The sequence below is a fragment of the Xiphophorus couchianus genome, chromosome 12 (genome assembly GCF_001444195.1).
Source record: "Xiphophorus couchianus chromosome 12, X_couchianus-1.0, whole genome shotgun sequence".
NCBI lineage: Eukaryota > Metazoa > Chordata > Actinopteri > Cyprinodontiformes > Poeciliidae > Xiphophorus > Xiphophorus couchianus.
The window spans coordinates 14,843,948-14,862,476 of NC_040239.1; the positions used below are offsets into that span (position 1 = coordinate 14,843,948).

The 18,529-nt window shown below is 37.6% G+C and overlaps 1 protein-coding gene across 1 annotated transcript; it reads left to right on the forward strand.

Annotated features, from left to right (window-relative positions):
• The first annotated feature begins 215 nt into the window (after positions 1–215).
• ndc80 (NDC80 kinetochore complex component) lies at positions 216–8,398 on the forward strand. The gene is made up of 17 exons (XM_028035039.1): positions 216–369; positions 783–878; positions 1,972–2,055; positions 2,762–2,888; positions 3,194–3,366; positions 3,649–3,751; positions 3,884–3,973; positions 4,306–4,399; positions 4,500–4,600; positions 4,811–4,955; positions 5,677–5,882; positions 5,989–6,138; positions 6,291–6,380; positions 6,478–6,570; positions 6,647–6,777; positions 7,502–7,604; positions 8,225–8,398. Exons 1-17 carry the CDS (start codon positions 362–364, stop codon positions 8,351–8,353), a joined length of 1,923 nt encoding a protein of 640 aa, XP_027890840.1. The 5' UTR covers positions 216–361; the 3' UTR covers positions 8,354–8,398.
• The last annotated feature ends 10,131 nt before the right edge of the window (positions 8,399–18,529 follow it).

Consider the following 18,529-nt stretch of genomic DNA (forward strand, 5'->3'; position numbering starts at 1 on the left):
ATACATTTCGTATGTCCACTACGCCAGCCATAAGTGAACCATCAACAAATTAGGTCATTTACTAGATGGCTACAATCATTCATCCTTTTTTGGGATAATCGACACATCCATTCATTTCATGTTTTTGATAACACAAACTAATCACATAAATGTTTTCCATCATACAGCTGAAAATGAACCTTTAAGCAGGTTCCGCCAGGAATGCGTATTATGCGTTGAAGCAAGTTTGGACCGAGGCGCACGCCGTATAGGCATAACGTCATCGCTGTTCGATTTCGGAGTGTTTTGGCGGGGTTCGCCGGAAAACGTCGGATGAACTTTTGATTCAGTAAACATTAGTTTATAATCAAACAGATAAGATATGGAGCGGTAAGTGTAAATTCTTACTTTTCTGAAGTAAATCTAGCAGGAAAACTAAATTCAGGGAAAATGTATAATAAGTTCTTCCTGCTTGGACGAGTCGCTTTTGTTAACCGACAACCGTTAAATTTAAAGTCAGCTGCCGCGATGTTTGCTGACCGACTAATGAGGTTTATATCTATTTTCAAGTTTTGTTTCACTAAGTCGTATTGTGTATGTTGAGTTCCGTAAATTTGCGTTAGATTCATTTTAAAAAATGGGATTACGTCTGATTAGCCCGACAAGCTGTTTTATATTCAGATTGTGACAGCTAAGCTAGCAAAACTAGATCATCAGCTGAAATTGGTAGCTATAAATGTTGCCTTTTATGTAGCAGCTGTTTATTAGATACGAACGTATGCTTTATTTCTGAATGTATCAAGTGGAAGGAAAAGCCGAGCAAGCAGCCGACCACCAGACATGCCGATGAGAGTTCAAGACAGCAACAGGATGAGTATGGTGTACACAACACCTCAAAGGTTTGTTTGAAATGAACTTTTATCGCTCACATATTTGGATATTATTATGCGGTGCATCTTTTCTTGGATTCAGAAATGTAATTACTTTTTATTTATGGTTGTTGTTTTTATTGTAACAATAGAATAGGATAGAATAGAATAGAATTTCTTTGTTCATCCCAGCAGGGAAATTATTTCGCAGTTACAGCAGTATAGAGACAAGACACACAACAACCACCACTGAGTAGCAGTTGTAGACAAGATAAAAATAAAATATAACATGCTGTCAATATAAAAAGCAACTTAGAGCAGTCCTTGCAAAGATTCAAAAAATGCAGATACAGTATGTATATGTAAATATATGTACAGCAAGTGTGCCACAGTGCAGTTGTGCAAAATTGGACTGATTAGTGCAGAACAATGATTTAGCTTTTATTGTACAGTGAGATGGCATGTGGCAGGAAGGATTTCCTGTATCTGTCCCTACGACAGCGGAGCTGGAGCAACCTATGTGAGAAGGTGCTCCGCTGTCTGTCCACTATGTGGTGGAGAGGGTGCTGTTTATTGTCCATAATAGACAGAACCTTCTTCAGTGTCCTCCTCTCCACCACAGTTTCCAGGGACTCCAGCCTTAGTCCCAGTACAGAGTCAGCTTTCCTGATGATTTTGTCTAGTTTATTAGAGTCACTGGCTCTGATGCTGCTTCCCCAACACACAGCAGCAAAGAAGATGCCCCCGGCAACAACACTGTGATAAAAGGTCTCCAACATCTTGCTGCACACATTGAAGGATCTCACAGCTTCCTTAAAAAATAGAGTCTGCTCATCCCCTTCTTGCACACAGCGTCAGTGTTAGATGCCCAGTCTAACAAACCACACCCACTAGAATAAAGCGCTATTCAAATGCCATTTACCCACAACACATTCTGCTACAAAAATATTTTACAAAGGAGGGCATTGATTTCTTATTGTAGGCGTTATTGTTATAACATATTGAGATAATTCTGTAAAACTAAATAAGCAACTGCAAAATAAGAAAAAACAAATGTATTCCAACATTTTAAATGTAGAATGATGTTCCTCAATTTACCGTGTGTATTTGAATCTCATCTTAGTAAACTGCCTTCCTTTGGGAAGCTCAGCATGTCCAGACCACCATCTGGAACCTCTGAAAGAAGAACCAGCTTTTTTGGTCCCCGGTAAGGGAATAATATTTCCAAAACCTTGAAAACGACCAAACACGTCCAATCACAACGCTAAACACAGGCTAGTATGTGGTTTTCTTGATGTAATAGCTTCAGTAAAAAATACCACAGTTTCACTGACTTTTTGCAAAGATTTACAACAAAATGTAGAACAGATTTGCCAATATTTATTCCTAGTCCTTCTAAACTACAGACTATAACAAAAAAAACCCTCTGTTTCACTGTTTTTATTAATACACTTGGACAAAAACATGGAATAAACACTGACTAAATTATTAATAGTTTTTAAAGTCCTTATTTCAGTCAACCTTCTATATATAAACATACATACACATATATTTTTGCTCTGTACAGAGTAACACAACTTTAACAACCTGATGTTGTCAGGTTAAATAACACTTGTGTTATGCATTTTGATAATTTTTAATTTTCATAGAATTACACAAGTTAGATTAAGTAAAGAAAGCATGATTTATTCATTAGTGCCAAGGAGATGTGTCTTTATTTTATAATTACTGTTTAATGTAAAAAAATAGACAAAAAGTTTAGTAGTGCTTAAAACGCATCTTAAGATGGACACATCTTAAGATTAGTCCAATTTACTGTAAATACTTTAACTTAGTGTTTTATTTTATCACTAATCTTTTTATCACAATGGAAAAGTTTTTTTTTTTTATTGTGTATTGATCATTTACTCCAGAACTAGTGGTGCCAGCATGCCGCGTAACAGCACCTTGTCTGGGTTTGGAGGAACTGAGAAGATTAAAGACTCCAGACCGCTCCATGATAAATCCTTTGTTCAGCAATGCATCAGGCAGCTACATGAGGTAAGGCCCATATATTTTTCTATGAAAGGTCATTTATAATGATGTGAACAAGTAGTTTGCATAATTTCTGTTTTCGACATTACGTTTTCAAGCTTAATTCTCCACTGCCCTTGGGTGCTTCTCCAAGCACCCAAGCCATGACGTGGCTTGGGTGCTCACTTTTAAAAAGGATGTTTTGCATCTTTTCTGTGCAAAGATATTGATTAAATATTATGTATGCTTGCTGCATGTGTGAAGAAAAATGCCACTTCTTCTGGATTTTCCCTAATAATATATATATTTTTTTAATTTATTATTTATTTTAGTTCTTGACAGAACAGGGTTACCCAGGAACGTTGTCAGCCAAAACACTGCAGTCACCCTCCACAAAGGAGTTTGTAAAGATGTTTGAGTTCATCTACTGCCAACTTGATCCAACGTTCGAAATGCCAAACTCTAAAGTTGAAGAGGAGGTTCCAGCTCTGCTCAAAGCCTTAAGGTAAAAGTTCAATCTTCATACTTTTTATATTATGTGGACTGTACACAATATTTCGTATACATTATGATTTGAGGAATTTTTTTTTTTTTTTTTTGCTTTTAAAGGAACAATTTAGAATAACTTAGAACAAATTTAATGCCAGATAACTAGAAAATGTATTAAAAAAATAATTAACCATGCGTCAAGTTTGTATTTTTTAATTATTTTTTTAATGCAAATATTCTTCTTTAGTTGATGGAAAATTGCTGATTCTCTCCTCCTGTTCTTCTTGATTCTACAAAGGTATCCGTTCGTTCTCTCCAAGTGCTCCATGTATTCGGTTGGAGCTCCACACACTTGGCCCCAGGCTCTGGGTGCTCTCATGTGGCTCATAGATAACGTCAAGGTGAGAAGACTGCAGAAACACCGGACTGTTTAGGGAGAACTCTGCACCACCTTAATAGAAACTCTTTTATTACACCAACATAAGTAATAAAAAAGTACAAGTGTTCAAGGTTTCTAACCCCTTGTGTTTCAGATCAACTGGAATTTGAGTAAGCAGGAGCTTCTGTTGAGCGACTTCTGTGAGGACACAGCCAATATTGAGGAAGGAGCTGAGTATAACAAGGTAATCCAGCTGCCTTAACTTAAACAAAATAAGCTTTGTCCATCCATCCATTTTCTGTATACCCTTGTCCCTAGTGGGGTCAGGAGGGGTGCTGGTGCCTATCTCTAGCTAACGTTCTGGGCGAGAGGCGGGGTTCACCCTGGACAGGTCGCCAGTCTGTCGCAGCAAAATGAGCTTTAGTGATAAGCAATTTAAACTAATTTGTTTAAAGGACGTACAAAACCGGGTACAAAAAACTATGTTAGATTCAGTTTCTTTGCCAGAACCAATTCAATCATCTTTATTGTGTCAAAGTCAATAACTTAATGCACAAATACATTTTGATATTGCAGCTTTTCCTTGACTACATGGCTGAAACCTACTCCAAGTTCATGCACGGTGAAGATGTTTTTGAGGATGAGGATGAGGCGTTCCTCACCAAACTGAGTAAGCACAGCAGTTCCCAGAGCTTCAAATTAGAGTGCAATTCAAAAACACTTTTTTGGTGTGAAAACAAAAAAATGAGGACGCGCGTCTTCCCCCACAGAGCGACTTTACAACGTTGACGAGGCCCTGCTGGAATCGATGGAGGAGAAACAGCGCTTCCTCAGTAAGGAACTGGAGCGTCTAGAGAAAGAGAGTCAGACGGTAAGAAAAAATTGTTGCTCAAAAAAAAAGTATAATAATGTAACATTATACTCGATAGAAAGTTGCTTGACTTTTATTTATGTGAAGAAATGTACTGTTTTTGCGATTAAGAAAAAAAAAAAAGATTCTGCCTTCACTTTTCATTGTTGTTTGCTGGACTTTGTGTGTTTTGTCAGTTCAGGTCATTTTTGGTCCATCTTCCCTCCACAGGACCGTCTGATGACAAAGAGGATGGAGAAGGTGAAGCTGCAGGAGGACCTTAAGAAGCTGCAGAGTTATCGAAGCAAACTGGAGTCCTTTACAGTCAGCCTGGAGAACAAATTTTCAGAACAGACAGACGAGCTGGAGAACACCGGTAGATATGAGCAGCAAACTGTTTTCTCCTGAAAATGTCGGCACTAGAGCACTACAGTGCTATGGGAGCATTGTTTCTGGATTTAATTTAATATAGTGTAATATAATGTCAGTCACTATTCAATTCAATTCTTTATTGATTAAAAAAAATCTAATCAAGTCAGATAATCAGGTTAGTTAGTGCCTGGATATATAGATGGATTATGCAACACTTAAAAAAAAATCAGAGACATTTTAGGAATCTTTGTTGTGCCAGTTGTACTTGAATGCATCATAAAAGTGCAACTGCTAAGAAAGCCCCTTTTTTCAGAGAGGTCCTGCCTACATTTACCAGTGTGGTCACATATTTCTGCAGCATGTTTACATTTGATTTAACTCTGATTCAGGTAATTAATTTAGTAGAAACCTCCATCAGAACTGTAGTCACAGACTTCGGGTTTGAGAAAACCCAGCATACGCATGAAAAGGAGTAGTAGCTCCTTGACTGACTTGATTTAGGAGGGAAATATAGCTAAATATGGAGGCTCCTGAGCCAGGAGTAAAATCTCTAAGATGAAAAACAAACTTCTTGTGACATGAATTGCTCTTTCAGTTGCATTATCTAAAAGAAAGCCAGAGACAAATTCTAAAAAAGACCAATAAAAATGGAGAGAAACGTTTCCAGTCGCATGAAGGGACTCGCTCTGCCTTTGTGTTTATTGTTCTATTTTGTAATGTTTCAGTCAGCCTTTTGGAGACTCTGAAGCATGAGAGGGACGAGCTTCAGCACCTCTTGCAGAACCAAAAGTTTACTCCAGCTGATGTGGAGAGAATCAACAGGGAGAAGAGAGAACTTCAGCAGACCATCGCCAGTCTCGGCAAGTCTCTTGAGGACGCCGAACAACACAGGTGGAACGAGGAAATCACGCTGGCGAAAGTGATGGAGACGGTATGTGTATCTAACATTTACTTGTCGGGTTGGATTGAATGAAAGACGCATATTCTTCTGACATAAACTGGTGCCTTTCTCTGTATGTTATTTCCTTTCATCCCAGCTGGAGCTGAAGGTGGCAGAGTACCACAAGCTGGCCCGGAAGCTGAAACTGATCCCAATGTCTGCAGAAAACGCCTGCGGTCATGATTTTGAGATCAGGTCATTTGACTGTGGAACTGGCAGTGGAGTTCAGCAAAAAACACAGATCAAGGTGCCTTCAGCTAATAACACTACAGTTTCAGTTGCTCTCTCTGTATAACTGAAGTTAATGATAAGTTTGATCAAAACGTCTTTTAAGTTGGAATTAAATATGGATTCTAAAACAGCAACTTTTTTGTGGGGTTTTTTTGTGCTGTGTTGTAGATGCTTCTGAGGAAGCTGATCAGTGACGTGGAGGAAGAAAACAGTCGATTGTCAAACCTGAAACTCAGCCTGGAAGAGTCTTGTGAACAAGTAGCAATAGTTTTTTTTATTATTATTATTATTTGGTGCTGAAATGTTGCATTTACATCTTTTCGGGATTTTTACTAGTAGTATTTTTGTCTTTTAGGTCAATTCTAACATTGTGGATAAATCCAACGATCTAAAGCAAATCAGAGAACAGATCCGTAAGGTGGATGAACAGCTGGGCACTGATATGCAGGTACGCTTATTGTTCAATAAAAAAGAAACATTTGTCCTATATATGCAGTGCCTGATGATAATGTATGCTTCTGTAGAAGTTGGCCCAAGAGGAGCAGGACTGGGCAGCAGAGATGGAGTCTGCAGAGATCCACCTAAAGCTTCTCGAGAAGAAAGTTAATGATGGTTACGATGAGGCCGTGCAAGAGCTGAAGGGAGCGCAACAACAGTAAGCAACATCTGTTAATGTGTCTGCAACATACACAGTGCTCACCATATTCACCGTTACTCCTAGTAAAGATATGTAAAAAATAAAAGCCTTAAAATTAATGGATCTTTTATTTCAGTAGCATAATCTAATATCTGGAAGCTTTTCAATAATAATCAATTCATTCCCGTTTCCCTCATTAAGAAGAAAAAGTCAACTGAGGCCTATATTTCTTCTAGCTACCGTTTGTCCACTATGTTGGATGAAGACCCGTATTTATGTTGAACTAGACAGTGAGCTTACTGTTGGAGAACTGCAGCGGTTCCTATTTTCAATTCTTGCCCACTTCAGATGTATTTGCGTAACTTTACGTTATTGTAACAGAATTTTACATTTTTAAAGGAATGGAGACCAATGAGAGCTCCGGAAAGTTGGCTCTTGAAAAATTTTGAACTTTTACACAAAATATACACAGGAAAGTCAGACTTTACGACTTCCCTGGTGTTTTGTTGTCATACATATTTCTGTTTTTTTGTTTTCATAAACTGATAAATTCGCTTGATTACCCAACACATTAGGTGAAGTCATGTGCTGTATGTGACACCATTGGACTGCTAGAATTTCCAAATTCAAGTGTTACTTTTCCTGTTTTTAATGTCCGTTTAAAAGTCTGACTGAAGCAACAAATCAATACAGATATGTTGTTGTAGTTTTCTCTCTAAGTTTTTCTGTCTTCTCTTCTTAGATACCACCTGGTGCTACAGGAGACGAATGAAGAGAGGAGAACCGTAGCCAATAACCTGGTTTCTGTGTTTGCAACAGCTGCAACCCACCTGGCCATAACTGAGGTAACATTCCTACTATTGTTTCCTCAAAAATCAGTCTGTCTCCACATGGAAAAGATCTATTGTCTACATACTTTACTACAACAGTTGAACCTGCAGATAAGAGTTTCTACATGTAAGTGTTGTTTGCAAGCAATCCAGAGTGGAAGCTCCACCTCTGCAGGCATCTCATGCAGAGTGTTGTGCAGGTAAACTGAATGCTACATTCTGCTGCAGATTTCTTCTTCGTCACTCAAACTCGCAGACAGGATCAATGTCATTTTCAGAATCAACAAAGAGATTTGCCTAATGTTTGAATGAAATGCAAACTATGAAAATACTCATCTCTTACCCATGTTAAACAAGTGGTTCTCCTTTAGAAACTGTTTTAATTTCTTCATTATTACCATGCAGTACTTCTATAAATGTGATATTAAATTGTTAATGACTACCATAAAGAAAATAAGTGATTTTGAGGAGAGGAATATGTGTTGGCATTTGATGGGTGGGAGGTTAGATTAAATTTATTTAATTTAAATTTTTGGGTACATTATTTTTATTTCTTACAATAGGGTTCTTTCCCAAGACGCTGTATTTAGTTTTCTGTTCTCACAAAATGTTTCCTATGCTTTGATCTCCTACAGAAGTGTATGGAGGATCTTCACAGCAGAGTCCAGCGCCTCTGCTCCAAGGCCATGGAAGAAGACGAGGCGGCGGTTCAGAAGCTGCGGGAGCTTTTAAAGAGCTTCCTGTCTGAAGCAAACTGTTTATAGACAGATAGGATTTACCTGCTTCTGTTTGTAAAAAGAAAAGACTAAAAAAAAACACTGATTCCCGCTCAACAAATGTTTCAGTTTGTCACAATGTTCACTTTTTGTTTTCTTTACATGTTCTGTATAACTTTGTTGTTGATGTTTCAGGTTTTTATATGTCAGTTTATAAGTTTGAGTATTTGTGTACTATAATAAAAATGATTCAAAATAAAAATATTGAAGTGCTTATTCTGTCTCCTTTTCTCAGCTTTCTTTGATTTTTGTTGGTTCATAGATGCATTTTAATGCATTAAACCACTAGATGGCAGCACAGATTTACAGACTGCAAAAACCTCCACGGCATTCTATCGATGGACAGATATACACTCTGGAACATTGACAGCATTAATTAGTGACAGAAAAAAACAAACATGGCACAGCAGTGACTAAGCTGCATGTTTCTTCCAACCTAATAAAAATATAAGGCACAAAGAGGTTAAGGAGTCTCCAAAGAGTCCAAAAGCAGCATTAGTTGTGCTGCAGGAGTTTCAGGTTGCAAATGGTTTATCTGATAAGTCTTGTGTTTTGTCCATATCCATGATTAAAGGAGTATGGCTATAAAACAAGCCTGAGGAAAACTTGACTGTTTGACTAAAATCTTCTCAAAAGATGTAGAGTAATATATTATTGCCTGATGAAGCCAAACTTTAGACTTTTACACCTCATTTCAAAACACTAATGTTGTTTTGAAGAAGAAGAAGAAAAAAAAAAAAAACAGGACAGCACAAAGTGAAATAAGGTCTGTTGGCAGTAGATCATAAAACTGTTAATGTATGATGCTGTCAGACTCCTACTGCAAACTGAACGTTGCAATTAAATAAAAAGATCCTTTGACATCTTTAGTTTAAGCATGTGCTCACTTCTGCAGTCTGGTTGCAGTAGTTTTTTTTAACTGCTTTAAAAATGTTTTATTTTTTATGGCCTCATTTTTTACAGTACAAAAATATTGCATTTTAATTCACTTCTTTGAATGACTGTAGATTCTGCATATCTCATTGTGTTTAAATAAGTGGTTAATTATAATAATGATTCAATTAATTTATTTGGCATTAGACTGATTAACCTGCTGGGTGGTTTCACAGATTCAAACAACCGACCAAGTAGGAAACTAATACTTGGTGCAGAACAATACACACACGTCTCAGTATTTCTAGTGACTAACTCTAAACCTTTCCCATCATGCCTGTGGGGTAACATATAGGCCTTTTTTCCTCTGGGAACCTCTGAAAAGTGTCGACACTGTAAGCGTGGGAGAAATGTTTTGGCAGATGTGATGGGAAGAGATGAAGTGACTGTGAGGGGCTTCATGGAGTTGGGGGTGGGAATGAAAATGTGATGGATAACATCCACCACTAGCAGAAAACACCCTGGACCATGTGCGTGTTAGCTTTGGGTAGTGGACACAAGAGGAGCATTCTTGCCCTGGGAATTAATAGATGAAAGTCGGTGCCATCGTATCACAGCTACAGGACTTCATCCAGCCAAACAGAGCAGAGTGTGTTTTATCTGATAACTGAAGGGCAGGTGGCATCTATAACCAACATTTCAAATGACATCCTGTATGGACATATTTTTATCACAAGTTATGGAAGTGCTTTGTAATGTTCTCATAACCCAATATGTTCAATGTAACCCAACTCTTGTTAGTACTGTGTGCTCATCGTTGCTGTTGTTGTGTTTTGAAAGGAGAAAAGAGGTTGGATGGAAAGCATGGATCTGAAAACATAAACCAGAGATCAACCAAGACTCATTTCAGAAACCAAAACCATGCATTATGGATTAATCCTATCTAGAACAATCTGTTTTCCAGTATGGAAGGAGATGACAGAGAGGGAATGGGTGCACTTTCTTCCTTTCTTTCTCACAGCTCTCTATCAAAACACCACTGGGAAACTTTAGGCCCATTCTCTGAATGGCTCTGACATTTTGAATTCTGCTCCAGCCACTAATTGTCTCCAGATTCAGAAGACAAAACAACCTTTGCCTTAGCTGTGTGCCAAACACATAGAGAAGTGGTTCAGCCTCTGTAATGAGAGTCTGACTCAAAACTTAATCCTGTCTGTCGTCAGCATTGTAGTGTCTAACGGGAATAAACATACAAATATTAAACCAATTTGGCGCCTTATTTGTGTGCCAAATATGTTGTGCGTACAGCATCAGTTAAATGTTTGAGACAGTTTATGTTGCGGGATTCAAAGACATTTTCTATTGTCTTATAAACGGTAGAAAAAGTATTTGAAATGATTTATTTTGTTTTCATTTCTGTATGTCAACAAAAAATAACTTTTTTAAGACAGGTGTGTTTAAATGTATGGCTGATATTGTGTGTTTCTTAGTGGAAATTGTGTCCATTCCATTCATTCAGCTTAGTTAATCTCAGATTTAAAAAAGTTTTATTAATCAATTAGGAAAATAATATGCTATGTTTTTGCTCTTGTGAGTGTGCAGAACTGTGTCTACAGTATTGTTTACATGTTGTGTAAGAAATAAAAACACGTAGTTTCTTGTACAACAACAAGGACAGATTATCCACAGCTAGTAGATGACGCATTGAGGAATAATTCTAATTCTTTTTAAGCCTTCATTGGGCTGGAATAGCAGCAGATCATCTGTTATTGGTCTCACTGCTCCATGACAGCTCCTTGTATTTGTGAGGCCCATGTATCCCTTTGATGGCTGCATGCAATGTTTACCTTATTGCAGCTTCCTGTGTGATTTGACTGCCTGTTGACAGTTTGTTTAGAGTTGGGTCTCAGTGTGAAAGACCATAATCAGGATATTTTTTGTTCTGTGATAGATTAAGTGAGTGACTGGTTTGAGATTTTTCCATTTCATCTTATTCATAAGAGGAAATGCTGTTTCTGTTGTTGTAAGAATTCAGAACAGCCCATAAATATTCGAAATCAAGAATATTCTTGAAGTGATACTCAGCAACGAGAAGGAAAAGCAAGACAGCTGTCTTTTGTTGTGGTTTGCTGATATCAGCAGACTCCTTTAAACATAAATGATCGTTTGATGCTTCTCCAACAATGTTAAAGATTTATTCACTTTGTTTGTCTTATGATTTTTGTCACACCCTTGTTTATGACACAGGCATGCTCTGTACCTTAAAGGTTAGTGAAGGGCAGATACATCACAGAGGAGAACGTCTTGTTTCCTGTCCAAATGATGTTAGTTTAAAGATGCGCCACTTCACTGAGATACAGACTTTTTCTATCACATTGCATAACTTAAGTGACTCAGATGGCAAATAAACAAGCTGTGTGCTGCTTATCCATGTTTAGTGAAACATGTTCGCTCTGTGTGCCCAGGTTCATTCCTTAACTTTTAAAAACAGGTACAGATTCTGGGTTGCTTTTCGTGTCAAAGTTAAATGATGTGTGTTACTGACAGGTAGAGCAAGTGAGCAGGAGATATCAGATTTCTGCCAGTTTGTCTCACTCTGTTAGACATGTACAAGGGTTATTATGGCCCTACAAGAGGTCATGAGAAGGTCGTTTTAGAGGATGGCAGGTCATAGAGAGGTACTGAAGGGGCTCTGAGTCAGAGGCTTGAACTAGTGGCTCCCTGTGATTCATTTTCTGCTCTGGTGGGATCCATTTCAGAGTTCATTCGCCTCAGAAGGGAAACAGATGTCTGTCATGAAATAACAGGCTTTTAAATGATTGAAAGGAATCTATGGAATCTAACACACAAGGCTTATATTTAACAATAAGTTTCTGACTGAAGTGTTTTGGGCTAATAATATAGCATGGTCATCAAATATACTGTTCCCTCGTCAGACGGAGTATTAACTTTTTATGCCGGGAAGTGATAATCCAGACCTCTAATTGTGTATGTCTTCATAAATTGCAATGCATAAAATAACATTCCAAGGAAGTCGTTCATAAAGCACAGCTTGAGCTTGTGTTTTTTAAGACCTCTCTGATATGAACTAATAAATGAATGCATAAACTTAGAGTTCAGACCTTTAGTGTCTAGTATCCCAAACAATTTAAATGTGTAGCTTAAAAGTTTGGATAAATATGTTAATAGTGTGGCAAATACATGAAGTGTTTGTTGAAGAAGCGAAAGGTTCCTCACTCTAACTCTGGGGAAGACAAAAAACCCCACAAGTATATGGTGGATTTTCACAAATAAACATGGATGCCATTCACTGCAGTGAAGAATTTATTTCTCAGAAAAGTTGCAACACGGATGTTAAAATGTGTGGCTGCAGAGCTGCGGGGGGAGATGAGGTTGAGGATGGAAGGAAGATGAAGATGCAGGAGGGATAAAATGCAGAATGTGAAAAGGACAAATGGAGGTCGGCTGAGAAATATGACTGGTAGATCTGGTTTGCCTCCTGGGGTCTTAAGCCCACACAACTCTGTAATGTGTTTAGAAAGAAGATTAGTGCAGTTCCACTCGGTACCTTAGCAGAAGCACTTCAGTTTACAAAAAAGTTTACACTATGGGAAGAATGAAGACTGGCCTGTTGAGAATGCATGCAATGTGTATTTTCTCACATTCCTAACCTTGATTATCCCAGAATGACAGCTGCTGTATGTGAGATGCAAATGTCAAGTTCACATTATCTGTGTGACATATCTTCTTTTACAGAAGAAGCAAATAATAAATAATGATCTGATTTTTATTAATTAAAATTGGTATTTAAAGCTGCTTGGAAAGTTACATGATACAAAATGTTCATTCAATGGAGGAAGATGCTATAAATCCAAGACATGGTGGAGCTGGATAATGAAACAATGAAGCAGATTTCCAACAGTTTTGGCCTAAACATAAACTTTAACGTGGATTTTGTTTGCCTAAAGGTGCTGAAGGACAATATTTAACAACCCAAAGCTGCATATTGTTCTGTTGTTACAACTCAAGAAAGTTATGCAATCCTGAGAAATTGTATTAGAATCAATATAATTTGATAAGATCTGAGGTACAGAAAGGGCTTCTGATTTTGTCTCAGTGTTCTGTTAATGTTCATTTAGAACGACTATGAGCTTTGAGAGGAACATGGAATGTCAAAGGTAAAAATTTTATTAAATCTGGAAAGACCGGAGAAAAAGCAGCGATTGAAAAGTTTATTGACATGAATGGATTAAAGTTCTTTGGCGCTCGGACCCCGGCAGAAGACATTGTGCTGTGAATTGCGAAAGGCTTGGATGAGCATTTCGATGTTGATTAGGGATGTCTTCCCCCCAAGGGCCGTACACTGGTGGTGGAGGTCAGAGAAGAATGGAGGCCTGAGGAGCAGAGAGCATGGAGGTGGAGAAGGTGCAGGGGTGAGTTGAACATGGCTGGAGAGCAGATGGCGCCATGGATGATGGTCCTTAATTGATGATTGCCAAAGACGGAGAATGGTCCGAAGCTGATAGGCTTGATGACGTGGTGATTGAATGATGCAGGTGAGGCTAAAGAGCCTTCCAGTTTGAATTTACACCAAGGCTTCATGAGCATTTTTCTTTTGCATGACTATTACAGGTCAGCTGTAGAGAGGTTTTGTCCCACATATTGAGTGTCCCACATAATGTTATGACGGCTATGCAGCGGCTGTGTAACAAGAAAACACAAAAATAGACAGATAAAATTTTCTTAAAAGCTACTTTACAGGGAAACAGGTTTTGTAAATACAGGGACAAAATCTTACAAGGAAAAGCTTCACATTTTGATTTAAACTCTGGGGGTGGGAACAAAACTTAGATTAAAAATACACCTTTAATTTATACAAAGGACAAACTAAAGCGGTTAAGAGGTCAAGATGAATTAAGCTATTGCGTCTGTCACGCATTTATATATTTAAATCTATATTAATGTGCTTGCTCGTTTAAATAAACACACACACACACTCGCGCGCCCACACACACTGTGATGCAGCACAGGTGTGAAGCAGTAGTGCAGAGCTGGAAAGCATTTTCTCAAGTTTCACATGAATATTTTAACCGTCTCTCACCTCTCACACAACAACATGCAGGTGATTCTTTTCATTCACTGCAACAAAGTGGGTCAAAAATATTATCAGTACATTCAGAATTAATGATTAAATCACGTCAGAAAAAAAATCAAGCAGTCACACGCTGCTTTAATGATTGATAAAAAACCCAGACGCTCCTTTTCTTTTGATCCTTCTCAGTTGTATTTCACTACTGTGACGATACTTTCAGTACGGCAAAATTTAAAATCCGTGCAAAATTCAAAACATTCTTTCAGGAAGGTTTTTTTTTTTTTTTTTCGCTCAATGCACCAGATGCTAAGATATGATGCTGAGTATTCCCTGCTTTCTCTCACATAAACTGCCAAAACATGTGCATATTCCAACTGAGTAGAATATGCACAGGGGCTTTACTGACAGGTGGAGGATCTGCAGCTGATGGTCCAGACTAGAGGTTTGGTGATAGTACCAGTTGATGATCAGTGCAACAGCCTCACTTTAATCCCTCTGGCCTCTGCTTTCTGTTGCAGAGACAGCACTATAGGGTGTTTTTGTGGCAGTGAACTCTGTCAGGGGGCCAATCCTTTGTTTGTAGGAACAAAATGCTTTCATGATGTAAGAATTTTTGATTGTGTGAAGATGTCAGATCTTTGAGCTCTTTTGTTAAAACAAGAAAGAGATGAGATGGATTTTTGTCTTGTAATGTCATCATATGTCTTTTCTGGGCTACTTTTTGAAGTTTTTTTTTTTACCCTTTGTGGATTATACTGACATCATATAGCTTAAGTAATACTGCCAGACACTATGTTTCAGTGGTGCCTCAGAAAGCCTCTTTGTAGACATCAAATGAACAAACATGTTGAAACATTCGGTTATCATGCGGGTATCAACTCAACCAATCCAGGCAAACTTGTTCATATGGACATTTTTTTTTCCTGTTATGATGAATGTCAACATAAAATGACTTCTCATTGCTAGAGAAAGTGTGGCACCTTTTCTGTTTTTCTATTATACAGTACTGTGAAAATGTTACTGTCCCCTTTCATACTTCAGCTCTTTTATTTTCTGTCTCTTACACAGCTTTTGGGTATTTATATGAAACATAAAACATAAGGAAGATTTTGAAGGGTGATTTTTATTTTTTTTTGTTAAGGAGAAAAAAAAAAGTATTCAAACCAACATGGCACATGTGAAGAAGTGATGCGCTCTTGAAGCTGCTAAGTAGTTGCATCACAGCGACTGCCTTCAGTCACAATAGGACTGAAGGCAATGGGACTTTCTCATCACTGTTGGAGGCATTTCTGTCCCACTCTTTGCAGAATTGTTTAATTCAGCCATATCAGATTTGGTTTTCATTCATGAACAGTTTAATAAACTTCATATCACAGCATCTAAATTAGAATTAACTATGAACTTTCACCGGGTCATTCCATAATCTTGAATTTATTTGTTTCGTTTATTTTTAGTGTTTGAGCCCTTCAGGGGTGGATTTAGTGGTGCTTTGACTCATCGTCAAGCCAGATAACCCAAGTGAACTAGGGCGTACAGTTACAAACGAATAGCTGGGCTTTGGGATTTTCTTCTACAGAGCAGATTTTTTAGTCTCGTCAACACTATATTTTACTAAAAAAATTTCATTATTATTATAAAGGTTTGGTAAACTTGAAACTAGTCTTTGTGTAATTTTTGATCAGCAGTGGTTTTGGCCTTGGAACGCTCTAACGGATGTAATTTTTTTCCTGTTACTTTCCTTTTGTGAGATCATAAATATTGATCTTAAGTGAAGAAAGTGAAGCCAATAGGTGAAGGACCCACATAGAGAACAGAAGCAGTTTGTAACGAAGGCAGAGTGCAGCGCAACATATTCTGACTTGGCAATTGCTACTAAACTTGACAAACCTGAACTTGAAAAGACCAACCAAGACAGCTGAGGATGATGACGGATGGTCAAAGAGTAAACAAACCAAGAGACATATGTAACAAAGGAGGTAATGAGTGCATGTGAGACAGGTGTGCTGATTAGTAATCATAATCAGGTGAGATAGGAAAGGAGAACAACACATCTGTCCATCCACTTTCTATACCTACTTATTCCTCACAGGTGTTGCCTGTCTCCAGTAAATGAGGAAAAGGGAAATACGTCAGGTGTAACACAGACGATCATGTACAAACATACTCTGATCTGAGCGTTGTTTAGATTAGCCATTCAACTGAACATGCATGTTTCTTTGTGTGTAGTATGGCTGGATAGTATCCCAGAAAAAAAAACAACAACAAAAAAGCATCAACAGGAAAAGCAGGCAAAGGACATCAGACTTGAATTCAAGACCTGGACCCCTAAAGCATAAACAGTTTTCACAAAATAAGAAGTCAAACAGATTTTAGAAAATTACTTCAAAAACAAAACATACTGTTAATATTTGACTGTTAAACAGACAATATGAAACAAATGATTAGTTGATACTTTATTTTATTTTATTGTTCACTAGCTTGCAAATCTAAAAACAAACACGAAGAAGTTGAAAATGCACAAGAGACTTAGCTCTTCATAAAACAACAATGTGTCAACTAATCCAGTTCTGTCAGTATTTAGCACCTGTCTAGAACATCATCCCTTCACAGAGAAACTCTAGCCTTCATTACAAGCTCCTCTGTCGCCATGAACAAAGGAACAGAAGACTCATCTGAAACCGACACTACGCGTTGACTGGCTCTCATGGTTTCCTCTGTTGACTGGAGCAATAGATGACAGTATTGTGATTTATCCTTTCAGTATTGGGCCCAGTAGCAGCCGACACTTGGAATTAAGTTTTATTCTACTCATAGTTCTGCTAGCTCACAGTTCTAGCAGAAAGCAATTTCTACTGTCTCTACAGTAAATCCTTCGCATCAAATATTTTAGAAAAAACAACTTGTAAGCAAGTTACATTTAGATTGTGACAGTATTGCTTCGTTGTTACTGCCTCTGAAAACATAGTACCTCAGGTCTGTATTTCTAGACTTATTTTATAGACCTGTTCTTTATATTAAGTTTAATTCAATAATACAATATTAATCCTAAATGGAAATTAGATGTTATAGGAATTATAATTATAATAATCTGAAGAAACCTCTGGCTGAAACCACTGTTGTTGAAGTAATATGTTGTAAAGAAGATGATGGTAAGAAGATAATATTATCATTACTGCTTAATAATAATAATAATAATAATAATAATGATAATGATAAATATTAGACCATATTATGCTATTTTGTAGTCATGTGAAAGAAATGACATGAAATGATTTCATGTATGATTATAAGATGCCTTTCCATTAAGCCTCTACCACAACTGTGTTTCTAAATTGTCTAGCTGATATCAACATCTGGATGTCTTAAACTTTCTCAGTTAAATCTTGGTTAAAGTGATATTATGGTTTTGACAGAATCTTCCTGTAATTTGGCTTTCTAGAACATACAGTAAGATTGTCTTCTGAAACTGAGACATTAGGTGACATTTTGGACTGATAGTTGACAAAAAGACACATTGAGTGAATTGATTCCAGCTATTTTTCTCTAACAAGCACATCCCCTTCCTGCAGTAAGAAGCTGTAATTTATGAGTGCTTGAAAAATCTCACTCTCTGTTTATCCGCTTAAGCTAACACTCTGTTTCTCATTTACAGGTGGCCCAGAACTTGCTCTTAGACATCACTCCAAAATCCCATTTCGCTATTATATCACCCATCCTCTTCCTTCTGTCTTATCTATAGTCATAAACAATCAGACTACAACTTTTAACTTCTTCCACTCCTTCTAAGCTCTTAAGGTCTTCCAATCGAGTCCTGTTGTTCCTTGCTCTTAAATAAAAATGTAAGGATACTATGAATTTGCTGTTGGAGGCCTGGATGCACCGGCCTCCTGAGTGTTTTAAATCAGACATGAAGATCCACCTTGTTTCAAAGTGTTTTGTGTCATTAGGACTCCATTTTTAGCTTCATTCTGTGGTTGTTATATTGTTAAATGTTATACTCGCTTGTTTTTGCTGCTCTTCTCTGTATTTTGTTACATGTCCATATCTAGCGAAAGATTATGGAAGCATAAGTCATATTCATGCAAATCACAGTTCTAAAATGTTGCAAAGATGTTACAGAGGGACGGCATGTGGAAGTCTGCACCCTTTGATCCACACACACGAATGTCCATGTTGTTAAGATTTGACTATTTGAACCC